Here is a 23446-nt window from a genome sequence, read left to right as displayed (position 1 = left end):
AGTGAAGAACCCTCTTCCAGGAGAACAAATGAATAGTCCTATTTTGTCAGACAGTTGCTCCTTAAGCAGTGATTGTTGAGTTTCAGCAAGAGAAGCCCCACCCTCACTCTCCCCAGAGTTGAGACACTGGGGACAAGTCGTCCCAGCAGCATCAGGGGCAGCACGTTGACAGCCTCTGGAACCCTGAGGAAGCCGTTAGTTCCAGATTCCGTGAGCTGTTTTGTGTGATCAGGAGACTGGCTGTTAGGTGGAGGAGGCAGGAGAGAGGGGTCAAAGAGCAGAGGGCTAAGCAATGGGAAAGGCCCAACTGCCCCATTATAGCTCAGGAACGTCACATGTGCTGTGTAATTGGATAGGCCTTCTCCCGCCAGGACTCGCTCCTGTCCTTAGCAGGAAGGACAGAAGAAACCCTGGGGTCCTAATACCCTTGCAGCTTGATGTCTGCCAGGCATCCAGGGGGAGGGGCTTACGTAGGGGAACAGCCTGTCATCGGAGGGCCTTGTAGGGATAAGTCAGGTGTGTTTCTAAAAGAACGAGGAATGCTAAGTCAGAGGGATGACTGAGAGTCGGTGGGTGGGTGGGAGCAGGCAAATAAATACGTTGCTATCTGAAAACAATAGAAAGTGGACGCGTTCTCCCAGGGGGAGAAATATCGTGGGAGGCCAGGCGCTGGAGTTTGTTATGGGCGATGGGGAACTTTTTTTTAAAATAATGGTTGGAGAAAAATCTTTAAATGTTTCAGCCAGAGCTATCACAGTGTAACGCTGTGAAACCACCTGGTGCTGTTCCCCATCCCCTGCCACCCTGTTCTTTGCTACACTCACTTGTTGTGTTTCATCTTTAAATGAAGGTCTCAGCTTTTCAGGTGGGATCATGCAGTCCGGTAGGTGCACAGAGAGCTTCACACAGTGGGGTCCTAGCCCAGATGGGGATCTTTAGGTGCTACAGTGTCACCAACAATAACTAAGAATCATTCCAAGCCTCCTCAGAGTGAAAGTGTTTCTAAAATTTAAAATAACTTCTTTCTTAATGCCGAGCAATAAGCCATTCACGATAGCAAAGTGACCCTTCCACAGCAGCATCTTCCACACAGGGTGCTGCATGCATCCCCCCCTCGGTCTATAGTCTGCATCATGCTGCAACCTATAAAGTGAGAGTAGGAAGGTGTGAGAGACACATGAGGAGCAACACAGATAGAAAGAGAGAATATCTTGGTTTATGGGAAGAAGGATATTTGTGCAAAAGGATTTACATTTCCTCCTGATCACACTCATAGCAGTTGAATGTTGCCACTCCTTTTGCCAGGAGCACAATGCAGCCAGCGATCACATGTGCTCTTGGCCCAGCTTGTGGTGAGAGTGTTTCTGATTTTATGTTTTCCCTCCTTCTGTTTCATAGCCTTTCACCAGTTCTGCTTCCTGGAGAGCTTCCCCATCTGACGAACCCTTCCTCCCTCCCTGGCAGGCCTGCTGCATGTAATGCTGACTTTGCATGCAAGCAGAATTGTGATCAGCAGGTTTCTAACATGTGTGGAAATGGAGATTTTGCAGTAGGACCTGCAGTAATAATACTCTGTGTTTCCATGGGGCTTTTCCGTGGGAAGGGCAGAGTGTGTTTTGGACATAATAATGAAACAAAACAAACCTGAATCAGAAAAACCCACACTTTCAAAGCCCCCGATGTGTGTGTTTCCTTTCCCACCCCCATGATGTGTGCTCATAATTCCTATTGGCATTATTGGGAGTGACGTGGGTCTCTGACAAATAGACCCATTTTCTTCGTTTCACAATGTAATGCACATAGTACACTTCAAAACCCTCCCTTTCTCTAATGCAGACCTGATCCTGAAAGCCATGGGTCCCTTGCCTGGGGAAGCTCTGGGGGATCAGGTATTTGGTCCATTTGCTTCCTTCCTGCAGGGCAGAGCCTGGTTTATTCTGTTTCTCATCTGTTTGGGTACATGCATTGTACTGAACAATCTCATCAGACTGACACTAAAACAAGCATCCTCCAAACATGCCCAGAGATCTGTACACATACAGCTGCTGTTAACATGGTTGGTTTGTTAACAGCCAGAAATCCTGTAACACTTACATCGGGATATAAAACTCCCCCTAAAGAGTGACTCTTATCAATCAATCAATCTGCCTGGCCATTTATTTGACCTAATTCTAGTCCCTTGTTCACTGGAAAATGTACACAAGTGGGAATGGAAATCTTTCTCCCCGTAACTCCCTAAGCACCAGTAGCCTTCTCTGATGAACTAGAACAGAGCTACACTTCTCAACCTGTGCCTGCCTCTCATCCCACTTTCTCCATATATGAAATGCAGCTATACAGCGCTAGTTACATTTCTCTTACTCTATTGGGGGAGCGATACCACTTTGCCAAGGGACCTGCAGTCAGGATTAGGAAATGGACCAGGAGACCAGCTGGCTTCCTGCATTTTTTTTCTTCTACCAATTAAAATTTTATTGTAATTGTTTTACTTTTGTAATGGCTGCCAATGCCACTTGGCAGCGGATATATTTCTATCACTACCCACGGGGGAAAGTTGGTACTGTGCATTCCCTTCTGCATTGCTACTAAAAAGAAAGAAAAAGGAAAGCCCAAATCAGCATAAGAATAAATGTCTGTATAAAAGTGGGATGGCACACCTGCTGCGCGCTGCATCCCGGAAGCAACACAACAAACCTGCAGAATCAAACACACCCACCCACTGCGAAATACACACACAGAATGATGGCCTAGAGCTGCTGCTAATTGTAGATCAAAACAGATTTCTGTGAAACCTAGTCCATATGGTTGTGGTTTTTTTCCTTAAACAGGACTTGACCAGAATAGCATTGAATTGCACTAGTGCTACGGCGAATGGTTTACTGAACAGTGAATCTCCTCAGATGCTCATATGTGGAAGGTCTTTCTAAGGAGGAGCTTGCGCTCAGTGGGAGGTTTTGTACGTTCAGCACCACTAGCCTAGTGGTTCTGAATTACTCCCATTGGGCTAAGGGGCATTTTCCAACATCTCTAAAATACCAGTCCAGTCCATGGGTCTTGCATCCTCCTCCTAGCTGGAGGAGACCAAAAAACACAAAAATGTGGCCTCAGCTCTGATAAAGGAGTATAGCAAATATGAATCTCACTCGGCACGATCTCCTCTGAAGTCGTAGCACGGCATCCAGTCTCTGAAAAGTCGGTTGCCACCCAGGCACCCTTTTCCAGCCATTACATTATCAAGGCCACGTATTTAACATGGAGACATGTACTACCGCTAGTGATGTGTGTTTGCGCTTTGCCTGCAAGAGCAAAGCTTGTTATTTCCCTAGGGCATGTTTTTGTTTTCCAGCGGATCATTAGCTAAAATAAAAAGCATTGAAGGGTTCTAACTGGAAGGTAGTGGTGGCTCCTCCCAAAGGCTCTTGGGTTGTTTCCAACATGGCAGGCCATTGTTATCCCACATATATTATTATTAGAGTTTGTGGGGAAATTATTTTTTCACCCATGAAAAAGTTAGTGAAAATGATTTTTTTTCAATAAATTGATTTTTTTATTGAGATTTTCCAGATTTTTATTAAAAATCCCCAAACTGAAAAATTTCTGGTTTTCAGCCACTGAAAACCTAAAGCTTTTTTATTTTCAACAAAAAATTCTCCAAAATTTTCATCAAAAAAGAATCTTTGGACAGAAACGATCTTTTTTTTCTTTGAAAAAAAATCTGGTTAGTTCAAAAAGCCAATTATCAAAAATTGTGTTGATGGTAAATATTTAACCAGCTGTTATGGACTCTTTAGCACTGTCATGCTTGACTTGGTGGTAATCCAAAAGGAAAGCTCTGTCGCTGGAATAAAAAGCAGAAGCTGGCCCATCTGAGTTTCCCTTGACCCCAGTAAAGAAACATAAAACACTTGATCCTTATACAGCATTTTTCATCTTCAGAGTGCTTTGCAAACATTCCTCACAATCCCCCACCAGATAGGAGCAGTGCAGTACAAGTAGGGAGATTCATGCAGAGAGGTTGCTGAGCTAATTTTCAGAAGGGCTGAGCACCTCGAACTTGCACTGATTGCTCAGCGCTCGGACAATGAGGCCATAAGTGACTTGTCCAAGGGCTATGCAGTGAATCAGCAGGGAGGCAGAGCCAGGATCAGATACTACTAGCTCATGGTATACAAGAACCCAGGAAGTTTTGGGTTACCATCCTGTGCGGAGACAAGTAATCCATGATGCACTCTAAATGCTAACCTAGATTTTCATAGAAATAATTGAGGGATGCAGCTGTTAAAATTCATGTTTGTTTTAAAACCTGATTCTATCCTGGTTATCTCTATCTCTGACCCTACAGCATGGAGAACTGATGCTAATAGTTATGGCTTTGTATAGGCCATTTTTATTGTGTGTTAGACCTGTTTTGCATCCAACTAACCTACCCAGATTGCCTGTTAAGCACACAATGGGCTTCCAGGGAGAGCTCTAGGTTCTGGTTTCTTCATGTTAAATATTGACTAGCTGGATTCCAGGGCACTCAGAGTGGGTAGAAATTAAAATGGAAAAGCAGAGGGTTAAGCTCACAATTAACAGCAAGTCGAAAGGCTCTTGAGCAGACTAAACCAACATCACCGCACCAGCAGCCATTCATTATGACTTTCCAGAAATTATGCAGTACTCACTATAGATACTCTAATGACTTTCCCATGTACGGTATGAATGAAAATTGGCTGCTGTGTGATAGTGGGCTCATTACATTGAAATTAGCTTGAAATTAGCAGGATGGCTCAGCTAAATGGAGGTAGCTTATCAAGCACATTTCACTTGCTGTGGCCAGCTTCTTAGAGCCTCTGCCACCTAAAAATTACTGTGTACGGTACAGAGGTATCGCACAGCATCATTGTAAGCAAGAACATCTATTGGGGAGGTTGTTAAGCCAGCCTGTTTCCTAACTGAGCAAATGCAGCTGGCTCAAAAATGAATAAATAAAATCACTGCAGAATATTGCAGAAAGATCTGCTACATATTGTCCTCTTGATCTTCATGGGGAAAGGCTGTCATGGAGGAAGCTAGACACAAAGAAGGTGATGCCTTGAAAACCGAAGCCAATCATGGGACTAAGCAAATCAGGAGCAAGGGTGACTGGAGCACAGTCATCCTTTTGCATGACTTGCTATAGTTGTTAGGGTTTTAGATTTGGGGGATGTGTGTTCCCTGTCTGTACTGATGCAGAGACTCGCTTTTGTGGAGATGGTGCCGTTCTGCCAAGGTTAATCATGGGTTAACTATGCTGTCATTATGCCAGGTCATTCTAATGCTGCCCTTAATGCTAGTGTGCTTGAGAAATACTTTCAAATGTTCCGTCAAGCGTGCTGTCTAAGGAAAAACCATTCCTGACTCTTACGTGACACATTGTAACATTCGTTGCTCCCCTGTAGCACAGATGTTTATAAGTAGGAAAAGGAGTGCAGGACAAAGCTGTTTGCTTCACACAAGTGAGTATTGATTCATCAATGAAACTGTGTGAATTCTGAGGTTGGTTGCCCAACACGATGAATCTGCAAAGGTATTTGAAAAAAAGTGGGAAGGAGCTCATGATCAAAAGAGCAAGGTTTTTTGTTTTTTTTTTGTTTGGTTGGTTTTTTTAAAGCAAATTGGAGGAAGAGAAAATGGCACATTGAGCCCTGATGCACATTTAGACTAAGATTTCCAAAGACACCTGAGAGATTTTTGACACTCAGCTCATCAGAATTAATGGGAATCGGGCACTCGGATCCAAAATCTTAGTCCTTTTTTGTTCACATCCTCTAGAGCGTCAAATTCCATGCACAGCAAGCCTCAGTATTTTGTGGAATATGTGTAATCTTAAGAATAAAACTTGATGGTATTCTATATTTTATATTTTCCTGTCCAAATTCTGAGTTGACTCCTATAAAGCAAAGATGGTTTGGAGACCATGGTACTTATATTATGACGTGAAGTCATCTGTGAGAAGAGATGGCTTTCTCTGGGACTCCAACATGGCTGTGTCAAGTTCCAGCCAAAACTCAGCATCTTTAAACTTAAAACTAAAACATCCTTAAAACTTGCCTACTGGCATTTTTCCTCTGTCTTATAGAGAATTATGGAAGTCACTGGTATGTTCATTGTATGTTTTTGTTCCATGATGCCAGTCTTGTTTAGAAGGCCAGAGAGGAATGGTGGCACTGAGAAGGTAGGCCATATGGGTTTGATAGCAGTATGGGAGGATGTAGATGCAACCAAGGGCCCTTCTCATCCAAAACTCCAACATGAAAGCATAGTCTTCCAAAGATCCCCTTACATCCTGTTGGTTAGTGAGGCAACATGGTCTAGGATTCAGATTGGGTCCAATTCCTGGATCTGCCACCAGCTTCCTCTGTGACACTGGGCAAGTAACTGAAATTCTGGGATTCAGTTCCTCCATCTAACATACAACCTGCCTTTGTAAAGAGATCTGATCTCTGCAGTGGAAGTGCGCTCTGTGCAGGCTAGTATTGTTTGAGATAAGCAAATAATGTTAAACTAATAATTTATTAGACTCTTTCCTGTTAATTGTTAGAGCAGATGCTGACTTTCTTCAGCTTATCCCGATTAGAAATTACTTGGTGACTTCTAATATTTCCTGTTCTGTAGATTGAGTGTGAGCAGTTCACTAAAAATTTACAGAATTCAATTTGTCAGCTCTCATTGGATGTCCAGGTCACATGGTATTGTTTCCATTACCTGATTGGATGAGTGTAACTCTTAGAATCAGATTTCTAGGGTGAATTCTAATGTTTGTCAATTAAAAATGTGCCTATTCACTTAACATTCAATGCTCCTGGGAACATTCCCACCAATAAACTCATGCCAAGATGGCAGAAGCTAATACAAAAGAAAAAAACAAGCAAATCCTGGAATTTTGTTGGTAGTACGTACCCGGGCCTAATGATTTTTCATACTCTACAGGAAAGTATTACAGGTGCGGGATTTGTGCTTTGTTCTTAATGAGAGACAAAATAGGGATTTCCCTAGTCTCTGGTCTCCACTTCATATTGGTAACAAGCACTCCACAAATCCAAACCCCTTATTCTCTTCATATTTACTACACCTAAAAGGGACCAAAACCCTTAGTTCCCTCGAGCAGTTGCACAGCTGTTCCAGGAATCAAGAAATATGTGAAATTTGGGATGCCCGGTGCATGGGAAAAACAATACAAGTGGGTCCACCCTGCTGCACCTGTACAACATGATCTGCATAATCAGAGGGGAAAGAAACAAAGCACCTACTTTAATATATATAAATTAAAGTTCCCTGTAAATTAAATAACCTTTTAAATTATTATAGAATTCCCTTCATTAATTCCCAAACCCCAGTGCTCAGTGATTTTCTATATTTTTATCTTAAGTACATTTAGGTGTCAATTAAATTTGAAATATCTACATTTGTCAGCATTTCATTTTTGGCCGGTGTGATGTGCTGCTGATTTGTCCATGCATCCTGACACATGAAAAAAGCTCCCAAGATGCAGATCTTCCTCATTAAAAAATAAATCCATACTATCATAATGGTACGCAGAGCCATGGAGCGCATCCCTGGCTTTATTGCACTGTGTTTCTGACATGATATTTTAAAAGGAACAGCCACAGCTGTCAGTACTGTCATATGCGAGTGCTAACTGAAGACATGTTAAACTAAACATTAGAAAGAGATCAGCAAGTCATCTGCATGGTAACTCAGCTAAGAGATTAGGTAGGCAGGAGCTGGTGCAGTCATGTGGAGATGATGAGGGTTGTCGCTGTGACGGACAGGATCCTTTTTTCCCTCTAAGACTACAGCATTGCCTGCCTTGTAGCTGGGCTTGCTGTGACCTGCCTTTTCAGAGACAGCTCTTTGTGTATGAAATCCTAGCAAGTAGTGGGTGGTAGACTGCAGGATCGTCGCTGAATTGGTTTAATGAGGGAATAGGCACTCTTTTTTTGATTCTACTGCCTCAAGCTAATAAAAAATTTAAACGTGGACATTTTAGATTGTTTGTCCCTTGTCTTTGACAAAAATCTTTTATGAAACTACAGCAGCAGCTGAATTTAAATAAGTTTTTATTATGAAATCCCACTTTGTCATGTAAGGTGCCTTAAAGCAAAAAAAAAAAAAAAAAAAAGTGCCTATTAACTGGCATTATAGCTTCCATCTTATTTATATTGATCTCCACTGAAATGCAATTTATTAGCTGATCCACCAGTCTGTCTTTTGAACTACCTCTTTCAAATTAGATATTCCTTCATGGTGAATTAATTCCACATTTTAAAAAAAAAATACTTGAATTTAAACAGACCCTAGCCAAACAAAGGAGGTCGTTAGTAACACTTTGGAAAGGAACTGAACTGACTTATCTGAAATTCACAACCTCCAGACTCTAACTGCACATAACCAAAAGGTTGAATTCCTCAGCAAAAATCTGTGGAAATTCCAAGTTTCTTCTGATTTCTGTGAAACTCTAGTAGGTTTGCTGGGCTACTGTCAAGTGGTAATTCCCATGTATGAGAGAGAAAAGGAGTGTTTATACATAAGTCAAGAAAGGATGAAGCATTTTTTAAAATGTTTTTGACTATAAAAGTCTTTGTTAGCCCCTTTTCTAACCTTCATTGAAATGTTCTTGCATATGTAAAACTAGTGCCGGGAGGAGTTTTTCAAACGTTTTGTAGCAAATGTAGCTTGCTTCAGCGCCAGCACTTTGCTTTCCCTGGAATGTCCATTACAGCATGAGGAGAGAGGAACAGCTCATGTGACCACTCCAATTGGAGTAACACAGACTACAGTATAATCTGATCAGCTGTGCACACCCCAGCCCCAGTTACTCTGGCCTAATTGTGAGTAAATGTTTATCACAAAAATCACAGTGGGCATCTCACACCCTCTTGAGTTGTTGTTGCCCACAGCTCCCAACTCTCTTCCTCTTTTCGACATGCTCTTTCAGCCCATCTTTCACAATAGTGGTCAGAACAACAGAACTAAGAAAACACTGAAGACTGATCTCGAACACAAGAGCCACCAGGCTTTAATATGCCTGTGCCATAAGGCCAACAAGTCTTCCCCCCCCCCCCCGTCCTTATTTGGGTCCTCTTCCGATTTCAACATATTAGCCCACAACATAAACTGCTCTAATTTAATGTGCAAATGTGGTTCCATCATCTACAAGATAAGAACCTGCTCCTCACTGTACATACTGTGCCCAACTCTGCATCCACTGAAGTAGTAGGAGTTTTGCTGTTGATTTCAGTGGTAGCAGGATCAGGTCCTTGTCTTTTGATTTTCTCTATGGCTTTGTGCTTCTGATAGTGTATCGCTGTTCATGGAGATAGCTGGGATCTTACTCAGCTGTGTACAGCAGATGAAATGAATGTAGTTGGGCAGAGACCTCATGGGGATGGCTGAAAATGACGCATGCTTTCATAACCCTCTATGATTTATTTTCCCTTCCCTCCCCTTCCCCGCCTTTCATTGTTTAAGTCGTCTGGGAATGAAAAGCGGGCCCAAAAACACTGCTGTACGATAAGGCTCATGAGATTAAAATGCAGAGCTCTACGGTTAATAGTTTAAAATTGAATCTTTTTTTTTAAGTTTCTATTTGGGACTTATTAGTTCTTTAAAATGCTCTAAAAATATTTCCAAGAGTTCTTACATGCTAATGTTTAATAAGTGGCTTAGCCTTCCAGAGAGGAATGACAGATTTATGCTGTACTACATACATGCACTCTCTCCTGGTTGCTGCTAATTTTTCATTGCTCTTTTCTCCTTTGTATCCAGTATATTTCCAACATGGGCGCACTCTGCCATCTCCTCCACTTTTCAACTCAGGATCACTCGGAATGTTTAAAGCAGTAGTATCCACTTCATTTGCCCTGGAGCACATTCAGTAAATCATTTCTGCTTAACAGTGAAAAGAATAATCTAGCTTCTTTAAGATTAAACAAAACCAAATAAAAAAAGCAACTGGCAGCAACAATTATTAATGGAAAAGTATCCACAAAATCAGCGTCCCTGAAATACCTGTTCTATGTCCCATTCTCAGTTATATGCTTTCTCTTTCCCCCCATGTCTTCTCCTTACTATACAGATAGCCAGCTGTACATATGCACACCGAATTATGGTGTTTTCTTCATTATGGAACTTTGTCATTGACTTTAGTGGGCAAAAGATCAGACCTGGAGTTCTGATCTGTGTATTGTTTATTATATAGTTTGTGTGTTTATATGCCTATCGTCAATCTACTTATCTACAAACACACAGAGACATAGATATAATGTATGTTTACATGTAGGCACAGCTCATAGGATCAGCTGGACAAGACACATATTTTTATAACAAATAAATGTTTAAACAACGTCTCACAGATAAAAAGACTCACTGTAAAATCTTACTTGCAAAAACTTTAAACCACCATCTCCAGCAGAAAGACTGTGTATGTATTACAGTATATAACTAATGGGGGAGAGGGTAATATTTCATGTAGACACGTACTATACAGTATGTGTATAGTACATACACCCCTTTTCTAAAGCAGCACCTGGTAGCAACAATACCTCAAATCGGAGCAATTTTAAGACCAATATTAAGACATTAGCAGGCAGCATTTCTGGAGAGAGCAAGGTGTAGGTAAGTAGTGCAGCACTTCCTGGTACAATTAGTTGTGTGGCTTTGGGACAAGGAGGTTTGTCAAACATTTTGTGGATATTTGTCCCTCTTTACCCACTTGAGCAGTTCTCTTCTGCTTATCCTGCTTGATATCTCAACCTGTGTGTCATTAGATTGTACAATGAAGCTGAGAACAACTCAAAGGAATAATTTGGAAGGAGGTCAGATTGTTGGATGGAAATTGTGGTGGGAAGGCTGGTTTCCATCCTGGCTCCACTTACAGTGGTGATGGGTCTGCAGGTCCCAGCACCTTTTCCCAAGAGGCAGCAGTACTGGATGGTCTAGAAAAACAGTATGTTCAGCCTGCAAAGTTAAGCTGCACACTTACCCCATTGAGTCATATTGCATTCAGGCACTGGAGCAGTCAGTTGAGTTCAAAAATTACTTAGAACCTGAATTGCTTGGTTTTCTCTCCTCTCTGCAACTTTGAATGTGACAACTTGATAACTTCCTTTTCTCTTCCTGTTTCCTTCAGCCTTGTAAAGCCCATGCGACACTATACAGTCTTCCTCTCTGAGGACTCTTCTGGTGATGAATTTCAGCAGGAAGAGGATCCTGTCTCTGCCTTCTCTGAAAACTTTTTCTTCTCTGCTCCTTTTGAATGGTCTAGTCTTTATTCTTTCATTGTATTAATTCAGGCTTTGAACGGCGATATCTGCACCAGTCAAGGCTGCCTGCTTCTATGCTTGGATTTTTAAGAGTTTTTAAATCTTTTTATAGCACTTGATGACTGTATTAATATTTCTCCTGCTTGACTGTTCTGATTCTCTGAGGCATGCAAGAGCATGTGTTCTGCATGAAGCACTGTGCTATTTGTTGCCCACAATGTGGGTGCACAACTTATCGTGTTATTGGTGACTTGGGCTGTGTGGGAGGTGACCCTCCATTTAGCTTTTCTTTCCAGTGTATTGCTTTCCCCTCCTGTTTTCCTGCTCAGACCCTTTGCTCTTCTGCCATTCTTCTGCATCCAGGGCTACTTGTATGTTGTGAGTTGTCTTGTGAGCTTCTTATGCTTCAGTGCAGTCGTCAACCTTCTCTAGTTCCACCCTCTTATTTCCAGCCTCTCTGTTTCATCCCATACCAGGTCCTCAGTGGCTCCTGGAGGAGTAACCCTCAGGTTCCTCCCAAAGCCAGAGGATTTCCAAGGCGTCTCAGTGTGCAGTGTGACCCAAAATTACACAGGAAATAAAACAAGTAGTTAGTTGATCTTGCTTATTGTCTGTGCCCTTAATTGAACTCCCATTTTATTAACTTAATGTAAAGTACTTCATGGCAAGAACTTTTGACTTTACTCTTTATAAATTCCATTTTCAAATACAGTCCCAGAAATCATTCTTCATGATGGTAACAGTTACAATGCTTTGAGTTTCATAAATCAGTGTGCAGTTTTATTTAATCTTAGAGTGAGTGAGTGTATGTGTGTGAGAGAGAGATACCATATGTGTACTTATTTATCGGTAAATAGTAACTGCTAAGTTCATTCCTAAACCTCTCTAACACTTTTGAGCCCAATTTTCAAACAAAGACTCCTGCAGAGGATGTCTAAATCCTGAACTTAGAGGCCCATATCAACATTTTGGATTATAAATGCTTGTTTGAGGCACCTGTATATTGATTAGGTCATCAGCCATAGGATTTTGAAATCCTTCAAAAGCACCCACGTTTGAAAATTGGCATGTCTGTCAGTTTCCATGAAGTTGGTCCATAGAACAGAATGAAACAGACCTATATAAAGTATTCCCACATCTTCAGAATTGGAATAATCAGGCAGAAAAAAGCTCACATGGGGTGAAGTGCAGACTGACTTGTAATACACACCTCTAGTTGTCATTGGCACTCTGAACATACCTCTCAGGAGGGCAGCAAGCGGTAAGGCCGTGATCCAAGAGATTGATCCTAATGGGCCAGTCAGACCAAACCTGAGGTCCCCCCTCCCACCCACCCCCCCAAAAAAAGTTAATTCCTACAAAATACTGTTCATTCTTGCGACTCCATGCAATTCCTGGTTGTGCCCAAAGCCTGAGGATGAGGTGTTGAAATTTTGGGAGGAAGCCTGTTCTTGGACTATTTATGTCTGCTCCAAGAGCAGGAAGTGCCTGAAATATAGACAGCGCCTGGTCTCAAGTAGTTTCCACCACTGAGAATGACATGCAGTCAGATCTGAGTGCTTCTCCAAACCAAGCCTGCCTGTGACTAACTGCAGCTGTGTACGACTAGCCTGTGGGAAGGGGCTAACATGGTGGTGTCCAGGAGTCAGTGTGCTCTCAAAGGTCATCTGATTTGTGACCTGTAGCCCTAGCTGTTGCTACATGTGTGGAAATATTCAAAACTCGGAATAACAAGAATATGATTGAGAATTTTACCCTGCTCCCAGATGGCCAACTAGCACCGCAATGAGTTGGGAGGAACGTAATGGCAGCCAGAGCAGCTGACTCTTTGAGGATTGGAGGTTGGGTTCAGAGACCTCTAGTAGTGGGTAAGATTACCCCATAATGACAGAGAAGGCACGGGACATTTAAGACCCACCATGGGTTGGCCATCGGAGGACAGAAAGGAAGATCCTGCACTTGTGTGCTTACGTAGGGGGAAGACCCCAGAAATATTTAATTCACCCTGTTGTATTTTTCCAATAAGAGCTGATGTAAAGGAGTTGTGAGCAAGTTGTGTGTGAGATTAAAGATGGAAATTCTGATCACATCTGAAAGATCATGCGTTCACATGCCTTCACTAAGGTCCTGATCCAAAGCCTACAGAAGTCAGTGGATCTCTCTCTTTTGACTTCAGTGGATTTTGGATCCGGACCTGAGTCATCGTAACTGACACTATGCTGCATTTCCACCCTCATAAATCCCACCTGGTTGCCCCAACTCCTCTTCATGCAAACCTGAACTTGCATTTCACAAGATGTGGAATTAATTCATTCTATATCGCCCCTCATGAAATAGTTTTATGCTGTAGGAGAAGTCACTAGCTAGAGATATGCACTACTGGGTGCCTCTGTCTTGTGCATCATTTCATGGCTGTACCGATTGTTGAATGCCAGTGTTTGTGTAATGATGAATGAAGCAAGGTACACTTTGCTCATAAATTTGCATTATATATTTTTATATTTTTTATATTTTATATATATATGGAAAGAAAGAGAAGGATTCTTCCACATTACATTCCCCACACTCTCAAATATTTTCTCTTAATCCAAAGCCTTGTTTAAATGCCACTGAGAGACTGGCTGCTAATCAAATGCCATTCACCACAGAAATCATGTCAGGTCTCATTATTAATTGGATGCACATTATGCTGCTGTTCTCCCATACGCAGAACTGATATGCAAATCTAATGGTGTTCAAGGAATGTTTTTCTGAAGTACATGTGAGCAGTGTATTCTAGTAACCCAGGGGTTGGCTGTAAATGTAAAATAGATTTCCCCATCATGGACTGCAGTGTCTCTTGATAAGATGACACCAGTATAATCATTGAAACTATGCACAGTACTCCCAATTACTGCAAGAAAACCCCATGACTTACATTCAGTGCTGAGTTAGCTGGAATTTAGAGAATGTAACTGTGTGCAAAACACAGGCGTATTTGCAACTTCACTTTCTTGTTGGGAATATCCAACTTCCTGCATAAAACAACTGGGTCTCGTTACAATATTCTACTTGTGGGCGGGCTCAGAGGCAGCCAGAGTGGAGAGCTAGTGTCAGATTATTCATGCTCAAATACAGCTCTGCTCAGTGAGTTTTCAACTGCATCATCGCTGCTTTCTGTTCAACCCTTCCTTTTCAGTACCCATCTTCCTCCATTTAAAATCCTCCAGTCTTAAGTCTTTTTTTTCTTTCCACCTCTGCTCACTGTATAGCCACACTCCCTCTGTTAAAGGGATACTGTCAAATGTAATTTGCCCCCCAAAAATATAGTTTTCATAAACTTATAAGTAAAGAAATTGGACTGTGATATTTCTAAACTCCAGTGGAAAAAGATTTTTAAAAACCAACCAAATGTTCCCCTGCAAACATTGCAGCATTGTGCTAGAGTTTTGAGAACCATTACGTGATGCTGACTTGTCTATTTCATTTGTCCTGGCTGAGTGAAATGTAAAAAGTAAACAGCACAAATTGTGAAAAGTGTACTTTTACTTTAAAAATTCATTAGCTATTTGTAAGATAGGGAAATTAAAATAATTTTTAATGGGGCAGTAAGTGTCCTTTTAAAACTGAACTTCTCTATATCCCCTTCATTCCTGTGTTCTACTTCATGGTTTATAAAGATGCTAAATTATCATGACCACCTTTTCTTGACGTGTTGGAAGGATTGTCAAGAAAAGAGAAGGCAATGGAGTAACCATTCTTTTCTTGCTGCTGCTCACAGAAATGTGTTTATTGAATGTTTTATTGAAAGATCAGTTAACACAATTCAGATTTAAACTGTTTTCATCATCACAACGGAAATGCAAAAAGTCAACCAGCATCATCTGTAGTGAAAGTAAATGCATGCGGATGTTTTAAAGTATTGATAATCTAAGTAGTAATGATACCTAGAAGAAAATCTTACTTTTGAAAACATTCCACCTTAAACCCTCATGTCTCCTAAATTAGGCCCATGTGTATGTTAGTTTCAAAGTGCAACAAAAGGGAAATAAGTCTAAAATGTTCAGAATTCAACCCAATGCAATGGGCTCAAGCCAGCCCCTACAGGAGGTACCGTAAGGGTCACATGACAGGTGTATCCATGCTGAGATCACTCTTGGGGATTCACTTCCTAGTTTGAAATGTTGCACGCTTCAAAAAGGATTTGAAATAAAATAATTCTAGATGTGAGGTGATAAAGCATTTTTGTCTCTTAGGCCTCAGCCATACCGGGCCCTGAAAGAGTGTGATAGTGCCGATGGGGAAGAGGTTCTCAGTCCAGAAAAAGCAGAGGAGGCTCTGCCCCCAAACCCTCCTACGCCAGACAAGGTCACAGAAGTTAACCTCCTGGAGGACATTTTCACTAATTTAGAGGTGGAAAAACAGCCTCAACCTCTCAGCCAAGCCAAAAGCTTGGAAGACCTAAGGACCCCCAAAGAGGAGGGTGTGCTGCAATGTACTTTTGATTATCAGGTATGGGCATGATTTTATACAAGGTAAATGATAAAGAATGGAAGGGCTTCTGCAGAATTAAAGTACCCTCCATCAGCCAGCCTTCTGTAAGAAAGAATTCTGTATTTCAGTGTAAATGCATCCATTTCCCCCATCCTCTCCCAGTGTGTTCAGAAGATTTATTTCTGAATGAGAGATTATGTCTGTGGTCTTTTGTTGCAACATAAAAGCAAGGAGGAACCGAGACCTTCATTTTCAAAGCAGAAATCCCGATCCATTTACAAGGGTTTTTTTCCCAGAATCTGCCTTGTCCCCCAGCTGTAGTACATTGATATCCTTGAGGTTGGTGCTCAGCAATGCAAATACTAAGCAGTTTAGGAAGCGAAAGGATGGTACAGTAGTTAGGGCACTAGCATAAGACTTGGAAAACCCTAGTTCAAATCTCTGCTCCACCACAGCCTGGTCACTTTGCCTTTCTGTGCCCCAGGTCCCCATCTGTACATTGGGGATAATAGTCCCACAAGAATTTGTGACCATAAATACAGTAAAGCTTTTGAGGCAATCTGATATTACAGCAATGGGGGCCAGATGAGTACCTGGGATGGACAGGAGATTTCGCGGTCCCTTCATTTCTGAGTTGACTGCATTTTGGCCCACATGAGTCAAAAGGGGGAATCAATTTGTAAAGTCTCATCATTGTTTATGCAGCATGTTTCCTGAATAGCCTTCTTAGCAAGTGCAAAACTAAAACAAAGACCCTTTGACATCTTGTGCAACACCAAGCAAAGGCATGTAGCATCACTCCTATAATGATACTTAATGGCTTATATCCAGGTATTGCAGAGCATTTGCTGTATGTTAATTAAAGCTTTTGAGCCTGGTCTCCTCCACTTCCCCCGTAAGTAGATTTCACTGTGTGCCGATTACATTTGGGAAATGGAAGGTGCAGGGATATGCCCAATGTCACACAACCTATCCGTGGCAGAGCTGGAACTAAAACCCAGAGGCCTGACTTCCCGTCTCCTGTCCTCACACCTAAACCACAATCTTTTCTCTGTCCCTCACCTGCAAATGCTTGCAGCATGTGTGCATCTTTCTCTCCAGCCCCCGTGTTGCCCCCTATTGCTGTGCTGTTCACGTCTGTGCTGAGCAGATGTTAATCTGTCTTGTACTTTCTGGCAGAGGATGGATCTTGGTGAATCTGAGACAAGCAGGATTGTGCCATCAATGAAACTCTCTCATCCCTACAACAAGCTGTGGAGTATGGGTCATGATGACATGGCTATTCCTACCAAATATTCCCAAAGCTCACCAGAGAGGCCCCTGACTTCTTTTGGTACCATCCCATCAATCCCACGGAGACCCCGGAGCAGAGACAGCATCTTGGTGCCTGCAGAAAAGGAGGAAGGGAACACGACTGTTCAAGGGAACATCACCATCCCTAGACCACAGGGCAGAAAAACTCCTGAGCAAGGGATAGTCCCACCACCACCTGCACCCAGACCAACCAAACCCCAGATTCCAGCTGGGACAGCAGATGCAGTGAACACCTACACTATGGGACATAGCGACTTGGTTTCAGAGCTCATGCAGGGGCCCCTTGGAGCTGGGACTGTGTCCCTTGGCCCAGAATTCAGACAGTCAGTAACTTATTCCCCTCACCCCTCTCAGCTTCTATCCAGTTCTAGCAGAACGACTGCGATGCTTCAGCCAGTCAAGGTTAATACGGAAAATGCCGGTAGTGAAAGTGACTATCTTCTTAGTCTGCTGGATCCATTAAAAACAACCAGCTGGCAAAACATGGGACCCCAGCAAGACTCTCGCAGTATGCAGAGCTCAGCCTCTCCAAGCTCTGCTGCTGGCTTTGCTTCAGTGGTGGGCGACTTTGCATCTCCTCCGCCGGCACCATTCACCCAGCCGCTGGGATACCCTCCTTCAGCACCGCCATTTCTGCAGCCATCCCTCAATCCATTTACACAGACAGTGCCAGCAGCCCTGACGATATCGCTGGTCAGACCCCCAGGGGGACCCTTTACCCCTCCTTTAGGTCACACTTATAGCTCCAGCTTCATGATACCTAATTCTGGCTTTTACCAACCACAGCGACCTAAACCAAACATTTCAGCGTTGTCCATGCCCCATCTGTTTGGCCAGGCTGCGACAACACCACAGGCTAGTTCCTTACTGCAGCAAAGCCGGAACCCTTCCCCAGCCAGCTCTCTGCAGCCAGCACGTTTAAGTGGTCCTTCTAAAATCAGAACATTACCAGCGAGCCATTCTGGCTCCAAGATAGATGTCAAGCCAGGGTTGGCGCTAAGTTGTAACGACCCCCCTCTGATTCCCCCGAGGCCCACGAAGGGCTTAGAGTCAGTGTTACTTCCCTCAAAGCCTGAGGAGACAAAAGATCCATTTGAAGATTTGTTAAAAAAGACAAAACAGGAGGTTTCAGCCACCCCAGGTAAAGTAGAACAGCTCAGAAAGCAATGGGAAACCTTTGAATAATGCCCCACCCTATCTTCTTTCTTTTGGGAGGTGGATTTTTTATTTTAATATTATTATTATTTGAGCCAGCACCAAAACATGTTTCTTTATATGGAAAGTTACAGACACAGGAAACACACCTGCTTTTCTAGAATTCACATACCAGTGCTACTGGCTGGAGTCCATTTTGCTGATGAACCCCCACATTGTCCCATTACTCGCTATGGTTTCTCACTGGTATCCTAGCTGACTTCTTGCCTGCAGTCAGTGAAAACTCCAGTGACTCTTGCACCGGCCAGAGCATTCAGGTTATTAGGTTATTCTTTTCTTTTTCACAAACAGCTTTTTCAAGAAACTACTGAACCAGAAACTGCTCATTCCCTCCCTTGTATTCTCACAGTCCCAGGCACAGCCTGGAACATGACGCAGCATGTAGTTTTTGCTTCCTACCTGTGTGAACAGTGTTCAGATCAATTTCTTCAATTACACATATTGCTTATAATGTTTTGCTTACATATGTAGTGTGCAGCAAACTAACCAAGACTTGTGGTTTGTATTGAGTTAATCCACTGGGCTTAAATTGAGTTTGTTTAATAGCCTGTCTAGCAATATATACACTTGACTAATTACACAATTTTATCAGCTTTTGTTGTAGGGTTTGGGGTTTTTTTTTTTTACACTCACCCCACTACCACCACCCACAGAGCAGGGACTTCTTCAGTACAAAATTCATTACAATTCCCAGTTACAGCAAAACTCCAGCACAGAGCAAAGCCTCCTGCAGCTCAGGGCTCGATCCTCTGTCTCCAGTGGGAAACTGGAAGCACCAGCAATTCCGTTTTTAGACAAAGACATCGGAAGATGTCTTTTGATGGAGTTCTTAAACTATCTCCCAGTTAATCCGTAATTGTATGTTAATATTATGTATAAATGTTCTAGATGGCAGTATTTGAACTGGACGTAATAGTATCTTATTTTATTACAAAAAAGAGAACAAAAATCAGGGCATAAATATTCCCAGCTCTTGAGTTCTCCAAGTCATACAGTAGTACATTGACTAGGAGGCCTGGTTTCAGATTGGTAAAGCCACCGTACGTGTCTGTACGCAGAAATCACAAACTATAAATATTGCTGAGTAAGTGATATAACATTAGAAAATAGGTGACAGCTGCCTATCATTGCTGTATTTTTGGAAGCACTAAGTGCCACCTTGACGCAGCTGAGCTCTTATCACCGTGTTCAGGGCTCAGCCTCCCTCATTCATCCTGTCTGAAAAGTCATGAACTTTGTTCCTACTTTTGCTGAGAACACAAATGGGGGGTGGGATCATGTGATGTACTATAAAGCAATGAACATGTTAAAGGATTTATTGATTTGCATTTTGCAAGACATTTCTCTCTGGCCACCATGACCTCAAACATTTCAATGCTTAAGGTTGGCATTTCTTATAAAAACTGCTACCTTTACAGTGATCATTTTTGTTTGTGTTACTTAAGTGTTGTTGGGTTTTGGTTTTTTACTTGGACACAGGTTGCTTTAAAAAAACCTACTCAAAAGTGAGTTTGTCACCATTAAGTCTTTGCTTAAGTAAAAGAAGCAGTTGTGGACATATGGGAAATTCCTGAGAGGCTCTATCCAGATTCTCTCAGTATACGTGTTTTGTTCCTATAGCCTCCTTGGAGGCTCTCTTATTCTAGTGTGTTAAAATGGCTGTCTGCATTGCAATACAAGAGAAATCTACTCTAATAACCGAATGCCAACAGTCTGGGGGAGACCCTAATGTTGCATTTGTTATCGTTCTGTAAAATACTGTTGCTTTTACAAGCCATTCAATCAGTTTTGTATTATTTCTTTTTTCTTTCTTTCTTTCTTTTTTCCTGGAAGACGGGTGGTTTTGATATTGCCTAGTTCTGAATAGTAAAATATTTAAAGTCTGCAAGATTAGCTGCATTTTGTTCTAGACTATACAGAATGTGAATGACTGGGTTACCATTTTGGTCTGGAATCTCTGAACCCCTTTAGCTGCTGTATGCTGAGTCATAAAACTTTCTCAGTTCTCATAGGTGTACACTATAAAGTGGTGCATATGAATTGCATTTACATATACTTCTAGTTTCTCCTTTTTAATGCTATGCACTGACTGTGTACTGAGTATTCCTTTTAAACTAAGTGGGAAAATGCTACGGTATTTCTGTATCATTGCAAGGTATTTTCCAGCCTTATTTAATGTTTTATTCTGTTCACCAATTTCTATAACGTATTCCAGAATGCAGTCTTCTACACTGTTCTTTTGAAATGCACAAACACTCCTTGATTTTAAGAGGCCAATCCTGAGACACTGAAACGTATTAAAACACTTTATCATGTTATTCACTCTTCACTTTATTTTACAGAAGGAAAAAACAGGTGGGCCCACCTGAGAAAAATCCTTAATAGTAGTGAACACTTTGCTAATGTTTGTCCTTTTCCTCACTTCTTGGGTTGAATTTGCAAATAAGGGAATCCTTTTTGCAGGTTTAGCATAATAAAAGAATCAAACCATCAAGGGTGGTATTAATTGTTTGTCTCATTTAAACTGTTGAATATCTGACATGGTTTTCATTTAATAGTGGCAGATTTAAGCAAACTGTGTGGTTGGAAGAGATGTCTCAGCTACTTAATGTAGGACTCAGATGTAATGTTGCTTTTTTGGTTTTAAAGTACCTACTTTGAGGTCTGTATTAGGGAATCCGGTATGCTGGGCATTGCATTCACCTAACAGCTAACGTATTTTTAGCAATTTCCCAATGGCATTATACTCATCTTAAGATTTTTTCCACCTTAGTTGGCGATGTGCACGTTTGATCTTTTTTTGTATTGCATTCCTTATTTACATTTGCTCTTATCCATTAGAATGTTCTTTTCCCTCTCATTTTAAATGTCGCTAAGTGAATGGGCCAGAGTTCAGCAATGCTCCTACAGGTAATCAAAACTGCTGTTCTGACTTGTCCCACTGATCAAGTTAGAAGCATTTTAGGGTCTAGGACTGGATAATTTAGGTTAAAAAAAATTATTTAATTTCTGTGTGTGTCTGTCCTTGAGAAGCCTATATAAAGTGTGCGTTTATTACTTTGAATTAATCTTCACAGAAATGTCAGACATTTTATGGGACATAACCATTAGAGTTGGTTGGTAGTTCTTCAGCTAATATTTTTCATAAGTAAAATGTCCATTTATCAAAACCAAAACTTTTCATGGAAACCTCATTTTTGACTGAACTTTGTCGGGAAGATTTCTCAGGTCTGAGAGTGAGTGTGAGACACCCACTGGGCACTCACCTGGGATGTGGGAGACCCAAGTCCAATTCCCTGCTCTCTCTGATTCAGCACCAACTGGGCCTTTGGCTATTCTGTTCTGGCATGGTGGGCTGCGTGTGTCTCTTTTTTTTTCTTTCATGAAAAAAATGTAGAAGTTCTTATTCCGTATCAGAATGGAAACAAATGTTGAAACGTTGAACAGTTTTGCAAAACAGAATTCTTGTTTTCTAGATGGTGGGAATTGCCCTTTACACTCTCCAAACTATTGTATTCAGCATGCACCAGCTCTTCTGCTGTCTTGTATATATTGTTTTAAATGTATTTCCACCCAGCCATGCCCTTTTGAAAGCTTAGCTGTTCAGTTATCCTTAGCAGCGGCTCCTTTTGGGTCACATGACCTCTTATTACTTTTCAGCATCAGGGAGGTAGCCGTGTTAGTCTGTATCCACAAAAACAATGAGGAGCTCGGTGGCACCTTAAAGACTAACCGATTTATTTGGGCCTAAGCTTTCCTGGGTAAAAAACCCACTTCTTCAGATGCATGGAGTGAAAATTACAGAATTTTCACTCCATGCATCTGAAGAAGTGGGTTTTTTTTACCCAGGAAAGCTTAGGCCCAAATAAATCTGTTACACTGAAAAATAATATCAGAACTTGTAGTAGTAGGCAGATGAGAATTTTGGCCTCCTTGTGCTAATGTTATACAGATGTTACCGATGTTAATTACCTCCCAGAACTGTAGTTGCCCTGCACACACCCAGCATTTTCCTGGCATGAAATGGGATTTCCAAGCTTGGTCTAGAATTTAAGGGTAAAAATTCAAACCAGAGAAGAAGTATCTGCCCAATTTGTTTTCCAAATAGAAGGGGGTAAAAATCCATTAGCACAAGTGAGTGCAGCTTTTCTTTCAAGGGAAATGCACACCCCTTTAAACAGATGAAACTATCAGTCAGGTCTGGTGACAGCTTGACTGAAGTGAAGTGTATGCAGTACTGTTGTTCCTTCAGCTAAGCAAGTGCTATTGGGATATATGCAGTGTAGTCCCACTTCAGGAAAACATCACTCTTCATGAAAGCACTCAAGCACGTGGTGCCTAAATGCATTCCTGAATTGGGGCCTAGGCACATTCAACTCCATAAAAAAGCTGAGACACAAAGTAGGTGAGGTAGTATCTTTTACTGGACCAGCTTCTGTCAGTGAGAGCAGCTTTCAAGCTCCACAGAGATCTTCGGGTCTTATCTTCAGTTTCTCTCACCAACAAAAGATGGTCCAACAGAAGGTATTACCCCTCCCACCTTGTCTCGCTCATATCCTGGGACCAACATGGCTATGACAGCTCTGAATAAAAATTTTAAACAGACTAAAGTTCTGATGCCCTGTAGACTCCTCACATCAGCACCTATAACCAAAGTGGTTTCTCCTGTGCCAGGGGAATAGATTGACTAGAGTGGAGAATAAAAATAAATCTACTTGGAGTCATTTATAGTCTCCACAGTCTGTTCTGGGGTCCCTATGACTTCTACACCATAAGCTTTGATTGCGATCACCCCCACTTTGTCAGCTGAAGCTTCTTACATTGCTTACACTATATTATCCAGGGCAAGTTTCGCGTGTGATCTGTGTCCTTTGTGCCTGTTCTTCCTGTGCAATGAACAATTTATTTTACAACCGTACCTTTTCAGGTTATGCCCAGTGTGTTTTCCCTTCATCCTAGAAGTCACTATACGCCATGAAAGCAGAAATGCAGTTCAATCTGTGGGTAAGGGTACTGCCATCAACTAGGACTGAATCTGTTACAGTAGGTGTGATCAGAAAGTGTTCACCTTTTGAAGAACAGGTAAAGTTTGTTTACTGAGCTGTATACAGTTATTAATTCCAACTAATAGAGGAAATATTTAAGTGCAGTGATCA

At 41.8% G+C, this 23446-nt stretch overlaps 1 protein-coding gene across 6 annotated transcripts in view; it reads left to right on the top strand.

Moving 5' to 3' along the window:
• Nucleotides 1–20784, top strand: part of DENND1A (DENN domain containing 1A) — a 377679-nt gene extending 356895 nt beyond the window's left edge. For 4 of the 6 annotated variants that reach the window (XM_073313958.2, XM_073313954.2, XM_073313959.2 and 1 more), the window contains 3 exons: nt 11156–11284; nt 15524–15779; nt 16941–20784. In XM_073313958.2, coding sequence (XP_073170059.1) covers nt 11156–11284; nt 15524–15779; nt 16941–18260 — 1705 coding nt within the window. In that variant the 3' untranslated portion in view covers nt 18261–20784. Of the gene's footprint in view, nt 1–1398; nt 2925–11155; nt 11285–15523; nt 15780–16940 lie in introns of those variants that run through there. The other 2 variants (XM_073313955.2, XM_078849013.1) reach the window with 2 other exon arrangements.
• The last annotated feature ends 2662 nt before the right edge of the window (nt 20785–23446 follow it).

Source organism: Lepidochelys kempii, chromosome 16 (assembly GCF_965140285.1).
Source record: "Lepidochelys kempii isolate rLepKem1 chromosome 16, rLepKem1.hap1, whole genome shotgun sequence".
In the NCBI taxonomy this organism is placed as follows: domain Eukaryota; kingdom Metazoa; phylum Chordata; order Testudines; family Cheloniidae; genus Lepidochelys; species Lepidochelys kempii.
Note: the sequence above shows the minus strand (reverse complement) of the source record. Positions and strands in the feature narration are given on the sequence as shown.